At 40.8% G+C, this 20,917-nt stretch overlaps 1 protein-coding gene across 2 annotated transcripts in view; it reads right to left on the reverse strand.

Moving 5' to 3' along the window:
* Positions 1 to 20,917, reverse strand: part of MOV10 (Mov10 RISC complex RNA helicase) — an 892,455-nt gene that overhangs the window by 386,114 nt on the left and 485,424 nt on the right. For both annotated transcript variants that reach the window (XM_044076939.1, XM_044076940.1), the window contains exon 8: positions 14,053 to 14,207. In XM_044076939.1, the coding sequence (XP_043932874.1) occupies positions 14,053 to 14,207 (155 nt within the window). The remainder of the gene's footprint in view (positions 1 to 14,052; positions 14,208 to 20,917) is intronic.

The raw sequence follows: 20,917 nt of genomic DNA on the forward strand, positions 1-20,917 counted from the left end.
TCCTGACCACTGTGGCAATGTGATTATCAAAGGAGAGACAACTGTCCACCTGTGTCCCAAGGTCTCTTATCACACTTTCAGTGTTAAGTAGAATGCTGCCTATGTTTTAGTTCATGGGTACAGAGTTTTTACCAAAGGGGATGACAATGCACTTTTTGGCATTGAGCTTGAGACCATGGCTTTGACACCAGGCATCTGTCTCAGTGAGGCCCTTTTGTACGATGTCCACATCATTAGGAGTTTCGATTAGGGCTCCTAGTTTGCAGTCATCTGTGAACTTAGTTAGCCAAATACCTTCTGTGTTAGTCTGTACTTCAGAGACTTAGATAATAAACAGGAGAGGACCCGGGACTGAACCCTGTGGTACTCCACTTGTCAATGGTCTAAAGTTGGATTTGGAGTGTGCTACTTTCACAGTGTGGTTCCGTCAGTAAGCCAGTTGGCAACCCATCTTGTGACATAGGGATTTTTACCTAGTTTAGTGAGTTTATCTATAATTCCAGAGTGGGGGGTGGTGTCAAAATCCTTGACGAGATCTAGATACGCTGTGTGTACCACCTTACCCTCATCGATGGCTTTGGTGACTGCTTCAAAGAAGTCTATCAGGTTTAAGAGACATGATCTGCCTTTTACAAACCCGAACTGTGTGGAATCCAGAGTTTGGAGATTACCAATGTATTTGTTTATAAGTTCCATGATGATACAGTCCATGGCCTTGCAGACCAGGCTCATCAGGCAAATGGGGTGGTAGATCCCGGGGTCTGTTGTGGCTCCCCTTTTGTGGAGTGAAACAGCCATCGCAAAGTGCCATTCAATGAGCACAAAGCCTGAAGTGAGGCTATGATTGAACAAGGTAATTAGGTGGGGTGCCAGTTCATTCTGTAGTTTATGTAGAATGCAGCCTTGGATATTGTCAGGTCCCATGGATGCTGCGTTTTTGGCTTTGGAGAGTGAGGTTTTTACCTGTGCAGCCATGATTACAGGAATTTTGCATTCTTCTGGTATAGAGATGGGCCCTTTAGGGGGTGAGAGGGGGGTAAAGTTGGCACTGAACCTATTTGTCAGGATGTTGGCAATATCAGTTGCTTCTGTATATTTAGTGCCATTGTGCTGTAACTCAAAGCTGATGTGAGTGGTGCCATTGAGATTCTTGACATAGCTATAGAATGCTTTGTGGTTCTCTTTAGAATCACTGGTGATTTTGTTTTCATAACTAACTTTGGAGGATTTTATGAGGGATCTCAGCTTCTTACTGAGGCTGACCAGGGAGTTGCTCCAATCATGGGATTTTACTCTTTTTTGCAACAGTTTCTTTCTTCTGTTGTAGAGTTTGTTTATGGCAGAAGACCACCAGATTGGCTTCCTCTATTTTGGAGGGCAGCATCTTGGTTCTGTTAGGGATAGCACGATCCATGCACTCATGTAAGTACTTATAAAGTGCATTTGTGTAGGATTCAGCAGTTGTACTTCTATTGTCCATCTGCATGGGTGTCGTGAAGTTTGCCACTTCTGTCTTAAGAAGTGTTAAGTTGGCTTTGGAGAAATATTTTACGGTTGTTTCCCTAATGGGGTTGGGGGGTGGGATGTGGATGTCCACGGTGATTAGCTTGTGGTCAGATCTGACTGGTCAGTACCAACCCATGTTGGTACTGACCAGGTCTAGGATATTGCTGCCCCTGGTGGGAGTGTGGATAAGTTGATCCAAGGCATTGGAATTTATGAATTCCAGAAAATGTTGAGCAAAAGAGTTGGTACACAAGTAGTTTTCCCAGTTAATGGTGGGGTAGTTGAAATCACCCATTATTAGGTTGTACCCTAATATTTTCCAGTGTATCAAGAAAAGAGGCGTGGGAATCCTGGGGCATGGTGGTGGTGGTGGGGGGGGGTCTGTAGCAATCTACAATTTGGATATATATATATATATATATATATATATATATATATATATATATATATAAAAAATATAATATATATATACACACACACATTTTATACATATATATATATATATATACACACACACACACACACACACACACACACACACACACACACACACACACACACACATTATATATATATATAAAATGTTTACATGCATTTGGTCGCGCGACCGAAAGTCGATCCGTTGGAATACCGAACCTAAATGTCGAATCTCCTATGTCCGAATGCTCAGAATGTCGTGCGCAACATCGAATTCGAAAGTCCCGAATGCACAACTGCCGCAACAACCGCTACCATGGGTCGAGAGGGGGTAACAGTAGCCTGGCTGGCATTTGGTAATCTCAGGTTCAACATCCGCAGCTTCGACATTCCGCGATCCTGGGGTTCTGCTGTCGACCCGTTCGCACATCAGTCATTCATGCAAATGCATGTATACCATGTATATTTATTTATTTATTTATTTTTTATTATTTTATTTTATTTATTTACATTTGTTGACCGGGAAAGTCTGACTGGACGCAGGTCCATTTTCAGTAGAGGCCCGGGGAGAAAAGCTCCACAAATTAAAATATTACAGACATAGTTACAGATGAAGAATCTTAGCAATTAAAATATTACAAACCTAGTTACAGATGAAGAACATAGTACATTCAGTAGATAACTAGCATCTGTTCTATCCACGAAGTCATAGCAGATATTACCAATTGTTACAATAAGAAGTTACTGCCATATAATAAGTAGATAGGCATGGAAGTATCAGAGCTTGCTGTAATCAAAGGTAGTTTGTGGGGTGGTAGAGGGTAGATGGAGTGGGAGAAGTTAGAGGGGAGAGTTACAAGGGCATAGCCAGCATGTTTTTAGGTTCTCTTTAAGTAAAGCTTTGAAGTGGGTACATGATGGTAGAGAGGTTATTTTTGGGGGGGGTCCATAATTTGGCTATAGTTCTGGAGAATAGTGCTTCTCCAGCAGTGTTATTGACTCTAGTAACCTGTAATTGATTTTTGCTGCTGGATCATAGTGGTCTGGTAGTGAGATAGGGTTGAAGTAGATACTGGAGGGATGGGACCTTTAGAGGTTGGTTAACCAGTTTGTGGGCAAGTGTGAGTTGATACTATTGAAGGAGGTGAGGGAGTTCTAGCCAGCCTAGTTCAGTAAGTGAGACACAGTGGTGACTATGGTAGGATGCCCCAGTGGTGAATCTGGCGATTTTGTTGTAGCAGGTCTCGAGTTTATTTAGATCGCATTGCCTTAGGTTGGTATATATTGGAGAGGAATAAAGTAGGGTGGAGATGAGGTACTAATTTGCAACTGAAATCCTAGCTGCTTTGGTGAGGAGTTGTTTATTTCTGTATAAGGGTCCTAGTTTTTGCTGGACTTTGTTTATAGTCATGGATATGTCAATGTCAAATTTGAGATTGCTGTCTTTTTCAGCTCCTAGCAATTTGGTGTGATCTGTTGGGTGGATAGTGGTGTTGTCTTTTGCTGTGATGTTAAAGTGAGAGTTGTTTTGATTATGTTTGGTGGGTTCGAAGATGAGGAGTTTAGTTTTGTTTGGGTTGAGTATTAACTGGGCATCGGATAGCCAAGTTTCAGAGGAAAAGGCATCCTGTGTGACTTTTGCATTTCGAGTAGGGACTGGGCTGAGCAGATGATGGTTGAGTCATCTGCATTTTGTATGAGTGTGCCATGTTTGGTGGCAGAGGCTAGATTATTGGTGAAAATAGAGAAGAGTAGGGGTCCAAGGATGGATCCCTGGGGAACACCTATAGAGACAAGTAGTTGGGGAGATATGTAATTTTGCCATACAACAGATTGCTGGCGGTCAGACAGGTAACTGGTAACTTGAGTAGAGAGAGGAGTTGTTTGCGTGGGACCATGTCAAATGCTTTAGATAGGTCTAGGAAAGTAGCAGAGGAGAGATGGCCATTATTTTTATGGTGAAGGATAGGGTTAGTAAAAGAGAGTAAGGCAGTGGTGGTGCTATGGTTTGGTCGGAAACCATGTTGAGTATTAGAAAGGAGGTTGTTAGTAAGGAGGTAGTCTGAGATTTCAGAGTGAATGCATCTCTCTAGTATTTTGGAGAGTGGAGATAGAATTGCTATGGGGCGGTAGTTGATTAGTTCTGTGGAGGGACCGCCTTTATCAAGGGGAATGATGTGTGACATTTTCCATAGTGTAGGGACGTAGCATTCTAACAGAGATCAGTTAATCAAGATGGATATTGTGTAGGCTAGTGCGTCAGCTACAATTTGTAAAAATTCACTTGGGTGGTTGTCTGCTGCTAATTTTGTGGGTTTAAGTTTAGTTAAGAGTTTTCTTATGTTGGAGGTAGGAATGGGAGAAAATGAGAAGAGTGTGGGGAGATTACTGGGTGAAGGTGTGGGGAGTATTGATTTTACCTGGGTGGAGGATGGAGTTTATGAAGGTCCAGAACTGTTTGGGGTTGTGTTGGGAGGAGTTGAGGGCAGACAAATTCAGAAGACAGTTGTGCACTTATGCACAATGCTGAACCGACACTACGAAAATGTACTGACCAATCCCTGCAAAATATTGTGACCGATAACCGTGACGGTCCCATTCAAAACACTGAACATTCTGAATCAAAAGTCCATGTTAGCATGTACATTTTGCAGGTGGCAAGCCCCCCTGCAACTGAAATATACCAACTCTGAGATAGCACTACAGTGAGGAAAATGGGAAATTTCCCCCCTCCCCTCCCCTCCCCACAGTACCACAATCACTGCCAAACTCATAATTATGAATGCAGCTCTACATTCGTTATGGTTCGTAATATTGCAGTTCAGCATTGCGAACCTTGAGTACCATGATTTAGACCAAATTCTGATAGTAAACCTTATTTTACATATATATATATATATATATATATATATATATATATATATATATATAAATATACATCTATATATATATATATATATATATATATATATACACATACATATATATATATATATATATATATATATATATATATATATATATATATATATATATATATTCAGCAAGAATATCAACCGTAAAAAGTCAACATCCATCCAAACCCTGGTCCTCCCAAATCCAACCCAACCACAAAACCCTAGTCCAAGCAACCCCCCCACAACTCAACTCCCAGCCAACAAGAAAACAACAGACCTACTTATAATGCCCCTAAACATCAGAAGTATATGCAAAAAAATCCAAGAACTACATGCCAGCATAAGCATATATTCTGCAGATATTCTCTTCCTAACTGAAACCTGGCTCAAACCTCACATCAAATGTGAGGAAATACTTCCACCTGAATACAACATCCTTCGCATAGACAGATTGTCCAAAAAGGGAGGTGGCGTAGCTTTGATATTTAAACACCACCTCAGTATTCAACTCCTGAACTCATCTGCCCCTTTATGCCAATTTCAAACTAAACCCAGACAAAACAATCAATATCATAGGATGCTATTTCCCACCAAGGCAAAATCTTACACCCCTAGAAAATCTCCTGAGCTGGGCTACTCTATCTCTACCCCAGGAAACCATAATTCTTGGTGACTTTAACATAAACTGGCTATCCTGTAATAATCTCCCAACCGTTCACCTTAATCTCCATGGGTTCACTCAACTCATCCAACCCCCTACCCGAATAAACAAAAAACCTAACAATCATACCTTACTTGACTGGATCCTAGTCAACAATGCCCCTCACTCTTACCTAGCAGGCTGCTTACCAGACAGTCAGTGACCATTCCCCCACTTTCCTAATTCAGCACCACACAAACAGTCTCAAGCCCATTATCCACAGGCAAATTCGGAACAAGTCCAACTTCAACCCCAACTCCATCTCCTCCCTGCAAAAAAAAAAAAAAAATGGTCACCACTAAAATACCTCAACCTAGATGAGGCTGTCATCTTCTTCAACAGTACCTTCCTCTCCATCCTAAACACCCATGCTCCTGTAAGAAATGGCAAAGTCAGATCCAGGTGTGCTCCATGAATCCTAATGAAATCCAGAGATAAGGCCTTGGAGCACTGGTGACTAACAAAAATAACTCAGGCAATCATTCCCTTGAACTTCACAATAAAGCCAAAAATCATATAAAATTAGACAAATCCATCTACTATAAAGTCACCCTAAACTCTACCAACCACAACCCTAAGCAATTTTGGTCCACTATTAACACTATCCTCCACCCAGGGAAGGAGGATACCCCCTAGCCGTCCATTCCCCCTCCTCCAGCAGTATTGCTGAATCCTTCAACAAACACTTCACTAAAACTATAACATATCTAAACACTTCCCTACAACAGCACCCCCAACTCCTAAGCCTAAACCCCCATTCCTCTTTTCTTCACCTCAGTACCTACCTCCAACATAAAAAGACTATTGTCAAAACTTAAACCCACCAAACTCACAGTTGACAACCTCCCCTCTGAATACTTGAATATTGCAGTTGCTACACTAGCCTACCCAATTTCAATTCTAATCAACTGTTCCAAAACAGAAGGCTATGTTCCCTCGATATGGAAAATATCCTACATCATCCCCCTCCACAAAGGCACCCTCTCCACCGACCTCTCCAATTACTGCCCCATTGCTATCCTCTCCCTTCTCTCCAAGATACTTGAAAAATGTATCAACACCCATGTCTCTGACTACCTCCTAGCTAATAATCTCCTCTCCAAAACCAAACATGGTTTCAGGCCATATCACAGCACTATCTCCACTCTGCTCTCCTTCACCAACACTATACTTAATCACAAAAACAATGGCCTCTTCTCTACTGCCGTATTTCTAGAACTCTCAAATGCGTTTGGCATGGTATCTCATGAGCTACTACTCTCTACTCTCCCCAGCCTCTCCTTCTCACAATCAGCCTGCAACTGGTTCCACAGCTATCTACACAGACACCAGTAATCAGTAATCTGGGATGATAACCTATAACCTCATCTCCCAGTTACTCTCGGAGTTCCCCAAGGGTCTATCCTTGGCCCTCTGCTATTCTAACTTTTCACTAACAACCTACATACTGCCACCACACAAGCATCTCTTATACAGTGCGCAGATGACTCTGTTCTCATCTGCTCTGCCACCATTCTACCAGAACTACAACAAATCACACAGGAATTATTCTCTTCTGTAGAAAGCTGGTTATCCAATACACAGCTCCTACTCAACACAAGACAAAACTCCAATTCCAACCTTCCAAAGCCACCCAAAACAACGCCCATTTCAACATTCTCGCTAAAGACAATATTATCATCTCTCCATCAGAACACACAAAATTACTCAGTGTGGAAATAGATTTGACACCCACATATCTCTCACAATAAAAAAAGTTCACAAGAAACTTGGTGCATTATATCAAAGCCACCAATTCCTAACCAAGGCGGCTAAAATCTCCATAGCCAATTCCCAGCTAACCTCCACCCTACTCTATGCATCCCCCATACTTACCAACCTTAGACAGACATACCTACACAAGCTGGATGCTTGTTACACAAAATTGATAAATTTGCCACTGGAACCTCCTACCGCAGCCATCATTGTATCTCCCTTAAAGAACTAAACTGGCTAGAACTCCCACAACTCCTTCACTTTTATCAACTCAGCCTCGCTCATAAACTTATTGCCCACCCCCCTTAACATCCCTTCCCTTCAAACCCTTCTCCAACCCTATCACTCCACTAGGCCCCCCAAGATCAAGTAATAAAAATCAACTCACTGTTATCAAACCCAAAAACAGAGCAGGAGAAGCCATATTTTCATGTACCATATCTGAACTTTGGAACAATCTTCCACCTTCTATAACTACTCTATCTTCCAGCAGCCTTTTCAAGAATGCACTCAAATTCCACTTAAATTTGCACTGGCTTTGCCCTTGTTCTAATCCAGACTAACACCCCCCCCCTTACCTCCCCCCAGCTAGACTCGTAACCCAACTATACTACCGCCACTACTAACCACAGTCAGAATTAGCTAGTTGTCTTTACATACTTTAACATCTCGTCTGACAACTTTGTTACTAATATTATAAACAACAAGAAACTATCTTAACTTGCAACATTTACTGTATATACTGTTAATAATCAATATCTTATTGTATTAAAGCCAACAACCTGTACTGTTTCTGCAACTTTGTATCTCTATTTATCATGTACATGATGTGGAGCTTTTCTCCCCGGGCATCCGCTGAAAAAGGACCGGGGCCCATTCGGAATTTCCCGATAAACAAATGTAAATAAAATAAAATAAATAAAACAATTTTATATATATATATATATATATATATATATATATATATATATATATATATATATATAGATAGATACATATACACACACACACATATATATATTATGTAGAATTGTACTACAGTGAGTTGATAACATATTTTATACATAATTGTACTACAGTAAATCAACATGCTACAATGTAGACAGCAAGAATATCAACCACAAAAAGTCAACATATTCAGAAGGTCAAGAGCTGTTCTACAGTGACAATCCCTGAGTGAGGTAATATTATCTTTTCCCAGGAATTGTGCAGTCTTGGAGTTAGTATACCTAATTAGCAGGGGGTGTAGTGGGGCTTGCCTCCTGCAAAAAGGTTTTTATCTTGTTTTTTTGTTAGTTGCATGCATCAAAGGTTTTACTCACGCATGTTCAATTGAGTGTCTGAATTTCCATTGTTGACCTTTTGAGGTCAACGTTCTGTCGACATTGTGGTGTGTCCCCATAATGTAGCAAGTGTGTGTGTGTGTGTGTGTGTGTGTGTGTGTGTGTGTGTGTGTGTGTGTGTGTGTGTGTGGTGTGACCCAGTAATGTAGCAATTGTGTGTGTGTGTGTGTGTGTGTGTGTGTGTGTGTGTGTGTGTGTGTGTGTATATATATATATATATATATATATATATATATATATATATATGGGTTCACTTCAATTCACTGAACTTTCAATTCACTGAGTTTCATTTCACTGACACCATTTCACTGAAATTCATTTCACTGAAACGTCATTTCACTGAAAGTTCATTTCACTGACAACTATTATTAGCAATAAAATGGAATATTCCCCCTTCCCCACTGTAGTGCGACCCTGGAGTTAGAATATATAGTTAGGGGGGTGTGGGGGGTGCAGCCCCCCCCCCACTTCATTTCATATGATATTCTTACTTTTTGATATAATATTGCTTAGTAAAAGAAAAGTAAGTGGGGGGCTCTGCCCCCCATACCCCCCTAACTATATATTCTAACTCCAGGGTGGCACTACAGTGGGGAAGGGGGCATATTCCATTTACTTTGTAATAATAGTTGTCAGTGAAATGAACTTTCAGTGAAATGAAGTTTCAGTGAAATTAATTTCAGTGAAATGGTGTCAGTGAAATGAAAGTCAGTGAATTGAAGTGAACCCATATATATATATATATATATATATATATATATATATATATAGACAGATATATCTATATATATATATATATATATATATATATATATATATATACATACACACACACACACACACACACACACACACACACACACACACACACACATTTTTCCTTTTTTCGTACACATATATAGGTGGCACAGCTGTGCAGTAGGTAGAACTGTCACCTCCCAGCAAGAGGTATTCTGGTTTGATTCTTGGCTGAGATGTCTTCTGTGCAAAAAGTATGCATGACCTCCCTGTGTTTGTACAAGTTTCCTCCCATATTCTGAAGAAATCCATTATGTGGCTTAGGCACTTTAAACTGCTTTAAGTTTACATGTGTGCTTTACTGGAAAAGCTCACCCCAGACTCTGCCATAGACTGCTGTAAGTTAAAAGTAATTTGTTTTTCCTTTTATTGTTTATTGTAATTTGTATTGCTTTATTTTTTATTTTTGTATATTGTGGTGTATTTTCACTATGTCTTAATTATACTCTGTTTTCTATTGCATATTCACGAGGAAAGAAACCAGAGCTGTCTCTTATGAGTCACACAGAAATTAAAATTTCCCCATCCTTCCATCCAGGGGCTGTTGTGTTTTTAAACTCACTGTCTTGCTAGTTGTCCACCCTTTGTTAATTTAACCACATATTTCCTTCCCTCTCCACTTTCATTGCTTATTGTCAGTAAGTGTCCAGCTGCTTAGTGCACAATACATCTCTTAGGATATTAACCCATTTTTTTCCATCTTATCTTTAAGCTATGCAACATCTGGTTCAAGACCAACAATCATCGGTGAGACACATTCTGCCTCTCAGTAGTCATCTTGGGATTAGTGGTACTGTTTTGCCTCTGGTTAGAGAAGCAGCAAAGGAGACTGTATATTCCAGCAGTGTGAAGCTGTGGTGTGGCCAGCAATAGCTGTAGCCAGGTAGTAGCCATTAGGTGAATCCCCACTATTCAAAATACTTGGCAAAGTTAATTCTTTTTTCTTTTCAGGAGGTAGTGCTTGAGTAGCTACTGTCTGACCTAACATAAGAATATCTCCCTAAATACTTCATCCATAAGTTTTCAGGTTCTTCTTTAGTAGTTTCCCCCTCAAGTGTTTGGAGGCGTCATGTACAAACTCAGGCACCTTGAGCTGACATTTGTCTTGTAAAAACAGCCTTGAAATTTTCACCAATACCTAGTTGCACACAGGGCATCTAGTTTGCAATAAGAAGCACTGCCACCAAAGTTGCAAATCAGATACTCCTGACGTAACTTTAAATTCTCACCACAATGCCATGGATACAAACTTTCCCATTATCTCCCTTAGTGGATATGTGCATCCTTAGGCAATGTAGAAACTGCCTCACATTTACTGACAACCAGCTAATTCTCAAACAAACTGATAAGGTATGTGAGAAATATATTTACACAATGTCACTGGAGGCAAAGCTCTCATAAAAAAGCCATCCAAATGTCAGGCAGGTTGACAGTAGCACACATGCTGCCTCCATCACGCAGAGTACAAAGCAAACACATAGACCCACATATGCTGAGGCATTTAAATGTAACCTTAATAAAACCAAAGACCTTCTAGATGAAGCACACAAATAACCTCAGCAGCCCAAATGTACTCTTTTAAAAGCAATACTTAATTCAACACATACCGCCACATCTCGTGGGGCTTTTCCTTCTAAGCCCATAAGGCAAGCCACCACACAACCCAACATTCTGGTCATTGGAGACACAGTGATATCCCTCACACTAGGCTAAGTCAGAAGAAAGTCACTTTCAGTTACTTATCAGTGGCCATGATCTGCCATATTACATACACTTAGATCATTAAGCCACAGGTACTAGTATGAGTCAGTCACAGCCCATGTGGGTGTATGTACTGCCCTAGGCTATATGAACAGAGACATCATGGAGCTCTTGGGCTGTGTGTGCAAGGCTGGTAGGAGCCTGACATTAAGCAGCATTTTACCTTCTCCAAGTGATTCCACAAGAGCAGAAGATGATGGATTTTAATAATTGGCTTAGTTTCTACTGTCATTCTGCAAGGGGCTGTGTGCAGTATTTATCAGCATAGAAGGAGACTGTCAACAGATGGTTAACAGACCATTCTGCTTAGCCAGGGATGGCCCACACCTCTCCCCTCTAGGCTTTCAAATTTAAGCTAAAACACTGCCTCACCAATAGTGCCTTTTATACAAACAGAAAATGCTTCTGACATAGCAAATCAAAGCCAAGAAAATCTAAAGGTGTTACTTTTCAGTGCAAGGCTTCTAGGCAAGAAACTGCAATTCCTACAAGCTCTCTTCACCCCAAGAATGCTGATGTCTGTGCAGTCATTAAAACATGGTTTAAAGCCATGGAGAGCACCTCATTACTGCAAGTCTATAATCCCTTCCACACATTTAAACCAGTCAAAGGTGGGGAGCTAAAGGGGGAGATGTCTCTATTTACATTAAAAATAAATATACCTCAAGGCTTGTCAAACATGAAGCACTTGAGCTTCCCAATGTTCCGATCACCATTTGCAAAATCCCATACCATTTCTTTGCAAGCTATAGGACCCTTCTATGACCCAGGAAACTTGCAACACGTATTTAAGCTTACTGGAAACACTCACTATCCATAGTCAACTTTAATTACTCCACTGTTAACTAGTAAACATATACTTCACCAAATGTGCAGGGATAGAGATTCCTGAATTTTGTAAACAAACTCCAAGGACCAAGCTGTCAATATGTCAACTAGGGGTACAAACATATTGGATCTGATCCTCACTAATATGTGAAAGCACTGCACCCATCTACTGGCAGACAAGCTCAACTCTAATTCTACCTCTCTCCCCTCCAGACTCCTCTCATAGATCCATAGGTGTATACTAGGCTAACAACCACTAGGGTCTTTATAAGCCTAGCCATGCAACAAAAATATGTCCCACAATTTATAAGTGTTAGCCATTTATATAGGGGTGATTGTTGATTATGACATGATTTATTGACTCCCTAGTATATCACAGAGACTCCAAGACCAGTGGTGAATTTTTAATTTCTAGTCCAATGGACAAAATTACACTTAAGCAGGGCTAGGGAAAGACTTCGTTTCACATGGATGGGGAGCCTATTCCAGAGAATGAGAATTCTCGGAGATGCATATCTGTCTCTCCAACATGTCCTCTTTATGTTGCAAGCAAAATTTAAGTTTTAGATCTAGTAGTTTTGATGCAGTTTGTTTTGCAGATGTGCAAAAGGTTATCAGAGTGGGTTTTTGGATGCCTTGTATGCCAGACATAGATCACCTCATAGTAGTCAGCAGGAGACTGTATAGACAGGGCTTTGAGGTGATCCAAATACAACATTGTGCTTATGCTCTGTATGCTTTCTGTGAGGAATCTTTGTGGACATTCAAGTTGCTGCATGTATCTAATCAGGTATATACCGGAGGGTGTTCTCATGAAACGTCATCAAATATAACTCCCTCTACAATCACTACAGAATAGGTCCTCAATAGACCTAAGGCCAAAAATACTGCAACGACAGGCCCAGACAGTTTCCTAGGCTGCCTTCTAAATAGCATGAAAAATGACATATCAGGCTGTCTGGAATCACTATAGTCTCCAAACAAGCTTTGTTCTTCACAGAGCAGCAACAGTCATCTATCTGCACAAAAGTGAGCCATCTACACACCCTGGAAACTACAGACTCATAAATCTCACTGGTCTCATATGCCAAGCCACAGAAAGAAGTGTCATGAAAACAATCATTAGTAACACAAGAAACCTCCAGATACTGGACCCAACCTAGTTTGGTTTTGTCAAAGGCAGGTCATGCCTACTCAACCTGGTGGATTTCTTTAATAAAGTCAACAAAGCAGTGGACAAGGGTAAAATGGTTTAGACCGCCTACCTTGACCTGGCCAGGACATCTGACACAATACCCAACTCAGGTGTTGTTGACAAACTCAGCAGGTTAGGTATAGACTTTTATGTCACCTGGTTAACAGCCAGGTGGCTAACAGACAGGACCCAGGAAGTTAGAACTGGGAAGTCCACCTCTACAAAGAGGCCAGTCACCAGTGAAATCCCTCAAGGATCAGTCCTGGGACTGCGTGTTTTTGGCATCTACTTCTCTGAAGTGTAGTCTAAGCTAAAGTCAAGGGCCTCTGGCAGACCAAATCTGCAGATGATTACAAACTAGGAGCAGCCAAAGAATCCTCCAACAGCACTAATGTTTTCTAGAAAGGGCTGACACAGACAAAGAAATGCATAATAGTATCCTTCAGGAAGTCATCCACCCCTGGTAACAATCATATTGACAAGACAGCCGTAAGACTTGACTCAGTAGATGGAGACTTGGGGAAACGGACAGTAATCTAGCCTGTGACTGTCATCTGTCTATAGCAGTGAGGAAATCATACTAAGTTGTGCAACTTGTAAACAAAAGTATGGCATCTATGTCCAGTGAAGTCACTGTTCCACTGTATTTGGCATTCATCAGACCTATCATTGAGTACAATGCCCCCTTTGGCATGCACCTAACCAGGCACATCCAACAACTGGAATGCCTTCAGTGGTTCCCCACTAAAAGAATCCAAAGCATAAGTAAAACGTCAAATCAAGCAAGGCAGAGAGATTTCTGCTTAATCCCACATTCGTCATGATTAAAGTCTTTAAAAGAAATGCCCTTACTTTGCAGAAAAGCCCAATTTCACCCTGTCCAGCTCCACAGCATGAACATAGCCCTTGTACTTTATTATCTCAGACTTCTCTCTGTCTTCAGGTCGAGAAATATACAGGTGATCACCACGCAGCACTGAAGGTCTGTTCTCAGCAACACCTGGCACCTAAGAACAGAAAAAAAGATTAATTCAGCAGCATTCCACCTTTTCTATTGGTGCACTTTCAGAATACTGCACTTTTTTTTAGTTATACCTAAAACTACTGTCATATAATTTCATGCACATCATATTTTCATGCAGAATATCTTTGTTAAAAAAAATCTAAACAATTGAACGTAACCATGTTCTATGGTCTCCTATCCATCCAGTATGAAAAACAAAAACTTGACAAAAAGGGTATATCATATGGAGAAGTAACTTGAAAAGCACTGACATGTGAAGTTATATGGCTGCTTTGAGCCAAATTTATAACATATGTTTATTATCCTGTATCCTTTGCAGCCTGCCCCTAAATGAATACAACTTACTTGCACACCAAAACACTTAATAGTCCTTTAAAAGCTGGAATAATTAATTCTAAAGGCTAACTATACCAAAATAAATCAAGAAATGTAGCATGATGTTTTTATAGGTCTACTTCACAACAGTGTTATTGCTGTAGCTAGCTTTAAAACATTCATGCAATAGAAAAAGACTCAGAATTACGAAGCACATTAACAGATTGCCAAAAAAAGTTCTTACATATCCAAGAAAAGATGAAGAGCTATACACAGAGATTAAGAGTAAGAAAAAGTGGTAAAATTAAAAGATATAACAGAAAATATCTCCACCCAACACATCCCTGCCCCTACTAGAATAAACAAAAAGTCTGCATGCGGACCCATCCTTGACTGGATCCTTACTTCAAGTTTCACACCTCTATCATAATCCCGGTATACGTCCCAACTCATTTAGTAACCACTCTCCAACCTTCATACACAGATTCACTCAACACTCACCTAAAGACCCTACTTACAGGGTATGCCGGAACCTTACCCACTTCAACCCAGACTCTAAATATTTAGCATTAATTGATCCTTCCTCTATCACCTCCCTTCTCAATGAGGCAGTAAATTCATTCAGTAAGATTTTTCTTGACACACTTGATTCTATTGCTCAGGCCAGAAAAATCAGAATCAAATCAAACTACATCCCCTGGCTAACAATACAAACCTGTTCAATCATGCACAAAAGAGATTCTTCCTAGGAATTCTGGGTTAAAAACAAGTCCCCTCTCTTACTGCAGACATACAAAGAGCTCAGAAACCTGGCTAAAAAAACTTGACAACAAAGACCAGAGAGCTTTTTTTTTCCTTTAACCAAAGTAGCCCACACAATAATGCACAAAAATTCTGGACCACCATCAACAACCTACTCCACCGAGGTAAACATACTACTCCCAACCTCTTTCTTAACACTGCTTCTGAAACTGCCTCTAACAACTATATAATAGAAACTATTCAAAACCTCACACAATACACAAAACATTACATTTCACTCATCACTTCCACTACCCCTTAGCAAAACTCTCCTCAATGCTTTTTCTTTCCAACCAGTCCCAATTACTACAATTAAAAATCTCTCCTTAACAAACTTAAACCCTGCTCACGCTCAGCAGACCAACTTCCTCCTCATTTCCGAAAAGCAGATGCACAATCCATCACCTACCCTGTGTCTATACTTATTAACCGTTCCATCTCAGAAGCTCTATCCCTCTTCACAAAGGCAGCAACTCTACAGATCCTCTAACTTTAGACCAAATGCTATCCTGTCCCCATCCAAAATCTTGGAAAGTGCCATCCATGTTCAGCCACTCAAACACCTTCACGATAACAGTCTCCTCACTCCTACCCAACACGGCTTTAGGCCCCACCATAGCACTTCTACTGCACTACTGTCATTTACCCAAATAATAGCTGAAGCCTGTGATAACCTCCTAGTCTCCAGTCTTTTCCTCAATCTTTCAAAGGAATTTGATACAGTCTCTCATTCTAAACTTCTATTTAAACTCTCATGCCTACATCTCTCTACCTCCTCCATTAACTGGTTCTCTAGCTATCTCTCCAGCAGGTAGCAATCTGTCCACTGGCAAACTGTCCTCTCTCCATTCCTCCCTGTTAATACTGGAGTTCCCCAAGGATCAATTCTATCCTCCCCCCCCTGTTTAATATATTCACTAATAAACCTCACTCTGCTACCAACCTCTCTACACTTCTACAGTATGCCGATGACTCCACCCTCATTACCTCTGCTCACAACATCCCTGATCTACTAGCTCTCACTCAAACATTTTCTTCTGTTGAAACCTGGTTCTCTGATAACCAACTCATATTAAATAAAAAAAATAAATAAATAAATAAATAAAACTCCTCCTCTTCCTCCCTAAAACACTTGCCCAGCACAAACCCTCTTTATCTATATCCTCTCTCAAGAACACCATTATTAAACATGAACCCCCTACTAAAACTACTTGGAGTTATCATTGATTATGAATTAAAATTTGATATTCATATTCAATAAAGTATAAAAAAAGACTCACCAGAAACTTGGACTTCTCTTTCGTAATCAAACATTTCTGACACCCTCTTCCAAACCCTCCCTCACTTAGGCCCTACTCCTAACCCTGCCTTTTTTACGCTGCCCTTGTCTTTACTCATGTTTAAACATCATTCATCACTAAACTAGAGCAAAAGCAAACTTATAACAAAATTCCCAGATTTACCACCAAACCTTCCTTACAAATCTCACCACTGTCTTGCCCTTAAGTTACTCCAATGGCCAGAATTCTCCAAACAGCTACTTATACCAGAGCTACATATTGCGCACACTATCCTATATGAACCCTCATCCTGTCCCTCCACCTCCAATTTAGTCTCCTTCTATAACCCTGCTCGTCACCTCCATATTACCAGTAAACACCTCTTTCAATTATACAAACCCAACATAAACATTGGTAAGACCCTTTACAAATACTCTGGAGAACATAGATATCTGTGCAGTAACTGAGACCTGGTTCAAGGCTCCAGAGAGCACCCCTGCAATATCAGGCTACAACTCTTACCACACATTTTCGGCCACCAAACCAGGACCGAAACACTAAAGGTGGAGGAGTGTCCAAATTCACCAAGGATATTCACACCACCAGGCTAGTTGCCCAGCACAATGCATCTGAAATTCTCCAGGTGCAACTAACACTAGGCAAGACTGCAATCCAAATTGCAGCTTGCTACAGATCCCCCACCATGCCCCAACATTCTCACTACACCTTTCTAAACATACTGGAAAATATTAAGATAGAACCAAACACTCTAATACTGGGTGATTTTAACTACCCTGGGAAAACTACTTGTGTACCAACAAGTTTGCCCAATGGTTCTTGGAATTCATAAATTCCATTGCCCTGGATCAACTAATCCATAGTCCCACCAGGGGCTACAATATCCTAGACTTGGTCATTACCAACATGGGAAATTGATGCTCCACACCTATGGTCACCCCCTTGTTAGTCAGGTCTGACCATAAGCTAATCACCCTTAACATCCACATCCCAACCCCACCCCCCAGTAAGGAAACCTCCATAAAAAACTTCTCCAAAGCCAACTTCATGCTACTCAAGTCAGAAGTGACAAACTTCATGACACCCATGCAGATAAGAACTGAAAGTTCGACTGCTGAATCCTACATTAAGGCACTGTATGAGCACGTCCACTCATGCATGAATAGTGCCATTCCAAATAGAACCAAGATGCTCTCCTCCAAAAAAAGGAAGACAATCTGGTGGTCCCCTGCCATAAACAAACTTTACAACAAAAGGAAGAAACTGTTGCAGAAAAGAGGAAAATCCCAGGATGCAAAAAACTCCCTTACCAGCCTCAGTAAGAAACTGAGATCCCTCATAAAATCCTCCAAAGCTAGTTACGAAAATATAATCGCCAAAGATTCCAGAGACAACCACAAGGCATTCTATAACTATGTCAAGAATCTAAATGGCAATGCTCAGATCTGCTCTGAGCTAAAACAGAATGGCATTAAATATACTGATCCCAAGGATATTGCCAATATCCCGGCAGATCGATTCAGTGCCAACTTCACCTCCCCTCTCATCCCCTAAACGGCCTATCTCAATACCGGAAGACTGCCAAATTCCAGTAATAATGGCCACACAGGTAAAAAACGCACTCTCCAAAGCTAAGAATACAGCATTGATGGGACCAGATGACATCCCAGGCTGTGTACTACATGAACTACAATATGAACTTGCACCTCACCTAAGTGTGATGTTTAATCATAGCCTCACCTCAGGTTACATGCCCACTGAGTGGTGCAGGGCTACAGTTATACCACTCCACAAGGGGGGATCCACCTTGGATCCCAGAAACTACCATCCCATCAGTCTGATGAGCCTCATCTGCAAGGCCATGGAGCGTATTATCATGGAACTTATAAACAAAGACGCTGGCAACCTTCAAACACTGGACCCCACCCAGTTTGGGTGCATGAAGGGCCGATCTTGTCTCCTGAACCTGATTGACTTCTTTGAATCAGTCTCCAGAGCCATGGACAAGGGTAAGGTGGTCCACACAGCCTATCTAGACCTCGGTAAGGCCAATGGTCCACCACTCTGGAATCATAGATAAACTTACTAAGCTGGGCATTAATCCCTATGTCACCCAATGGGTTGCTAACTGGCATACTGACAGAACCCACACTGTAAAAGAAGCCTACTCCAAATCCAGCTCCAGACAGTGGAGAAGTGGAGTACCTCAGGGTTCAGTCCTGGGACCACTCTTGTTTGGCATCTACTTCTCTGAAGTACAGGCCAACACTAAGGGACTCTGGCTAACAAAGTTCGCAGATGACTGCAAACTGGGAGCCATTATTGAATCCCCAAATCATGAGGATACAAAAGGGTCTTACAGAAACAGATGCTTGGTGCCAGAGCCATGGGCTCAAGCTCAATGTCAAGAAATATATAGTTATCCCCTTTGGGGAAAAAACATGTACCTGTGAATTACCACATAGGTGGCAGTACACTAAACACCGAAAGTGTGATAAGAGACTTAGGGACACAGGTGGACAGTGGTCTCACCTTCGATAACCACATCACCACAAGTCAGGAAATCCTTCTATGTGGCACACCTCATCACTAAGGGCTTTTCATCCAGAAAAAAGGCGGTCATTGTCCCGCTGTACTCATCCCTCATTAGACTCATTATAGAATACAATGCCCCGTTTGGTATGTACCTCTCAAAACATCTGCAACAATTGGAAAGGCCACAGAAATACCTTACTAAAAGAATCACAGGCCTAAAGCAGATGCCATACACTGACTGCCATAAAAAACTCCAGCTATACTCTGTCACATATCTACTCAGAGGCAATCTCTGCTTAACATACAAGGCCATGTCAAACTCAGAGCTGTTGGACATGCTACACTTAAAGAAATCCCAATCCCTTGGAGGCACACGCTCCAGGGATCTAAACCTTGTCATCACAATAAACAAAACATGATGGAGGGATAGGTTCCTGACCCAGAGACTCCCCAGACTCTGGAATAGACTGCCCATACATGTCAAGCAGAGTGCCTCTTTGGCCCTCTTCAAAAGGAACCTTGACGATTGGATGGGAGAAAGGAAATTCACCCCGGGGATCACGTCAGTCGCCCTGCTAGACAGGGGTCCAGGGAAGTAAATAGTGTGGGAAGAAATAGCCAGGGAATTGTTATGGCTAGGCTTGCATAGGCCCTAGGGATTATAGCCTAGTACCAACCTATGAACCTATCATACTGTACTCCTAGCAAACTGTATTCACACTGTACTCCTAGCAAACTGTATTCACACTGTACTCCTAGCAAACTGTATTCACACTGTACTCCTTAGTGTAATATTCTATAAACCTTTTAATTATTTGGCCTGTGCTATATAGTGCTGCTCTCAAATTTTGGAAATTGTACTTAACTGTTATTTTACCTATGCACTGTACTGCTGTGCACAAAGTTTTGACTTTTACTATATTTCTGTGACCCTACTTTAATATTTTGTAAATATCATAATTACTTAGATTATTTCTGAAGCATTTCTCTTCAGGTCTCCCCTGAAAATGGGCCCCTGGCTCAGTTGGACTAACCTGGTTGACAAATATCAATAAATAAATAAAAATATTTTTCTGGTTTCATTATACAAACCTACCTTAAACTGATGAGTATGAAACAAATGCCATGCCATTTTTCCCCTCCATGGTTATTTGTCCACTTATAAGTCTATCTTTGTTACATAGCTGAAAAAGATGCAAAACTTGCAATTCTGCATGCAAATTAAATATTTTTGTTTGATTCATACAGGAGATATTCACCTTCACTGTGAACTTAGGCCATATGCTGGGCAGCTAGACAACATTCCAAAACTCATAAGTATAAAGATGCACATTTTTTGCATTCAATAGTAAATAATTTTTGTCTCCTTAATACATTAAAGGATAAACCTGAGAAACAAGCTTTCAATTATCAGAACTGCTAATGTGGCATAACTGCAGAATTATGCACGGCTAGTGTCTACCTGTCACACAATAAAGATCTAGTTGCTATTTCACAGCATAATAAAGCCAATGGTGCTACCACCTTTCCTTGTAATATTAGTGTTTGGTTTTATTCTTATCTACTGTTCAATTCCATGGTTTAAGTTAACTAATATATTTTTATGTGAGTCAGCTGTAATACGCAGTGTGTCCAATTTCAGCCTGGCAGACTTGTAAACCGTTTACTGTTAATGGAGGATTTAACTCTAAAATGTTATGTCAAACAGTTTTAAGGTCAGTTCTTTCTTACATCTAAACATTAA

This window comes from Protopterus annectens, chromosome 7.part0, assembly GCF_019279795.1.
Source record: "Protopterus annectens isolate FY-2018-M chromosome 7.part0, PAN1.0, whole genome shotgun sequence".
In the NCBI taxonomy this organism is placed as follows: Eukaryota; Metazoa; Chordata; order Ceratodontiformes; family Protopteridae; genus Protopterus; species Protopterus annectens.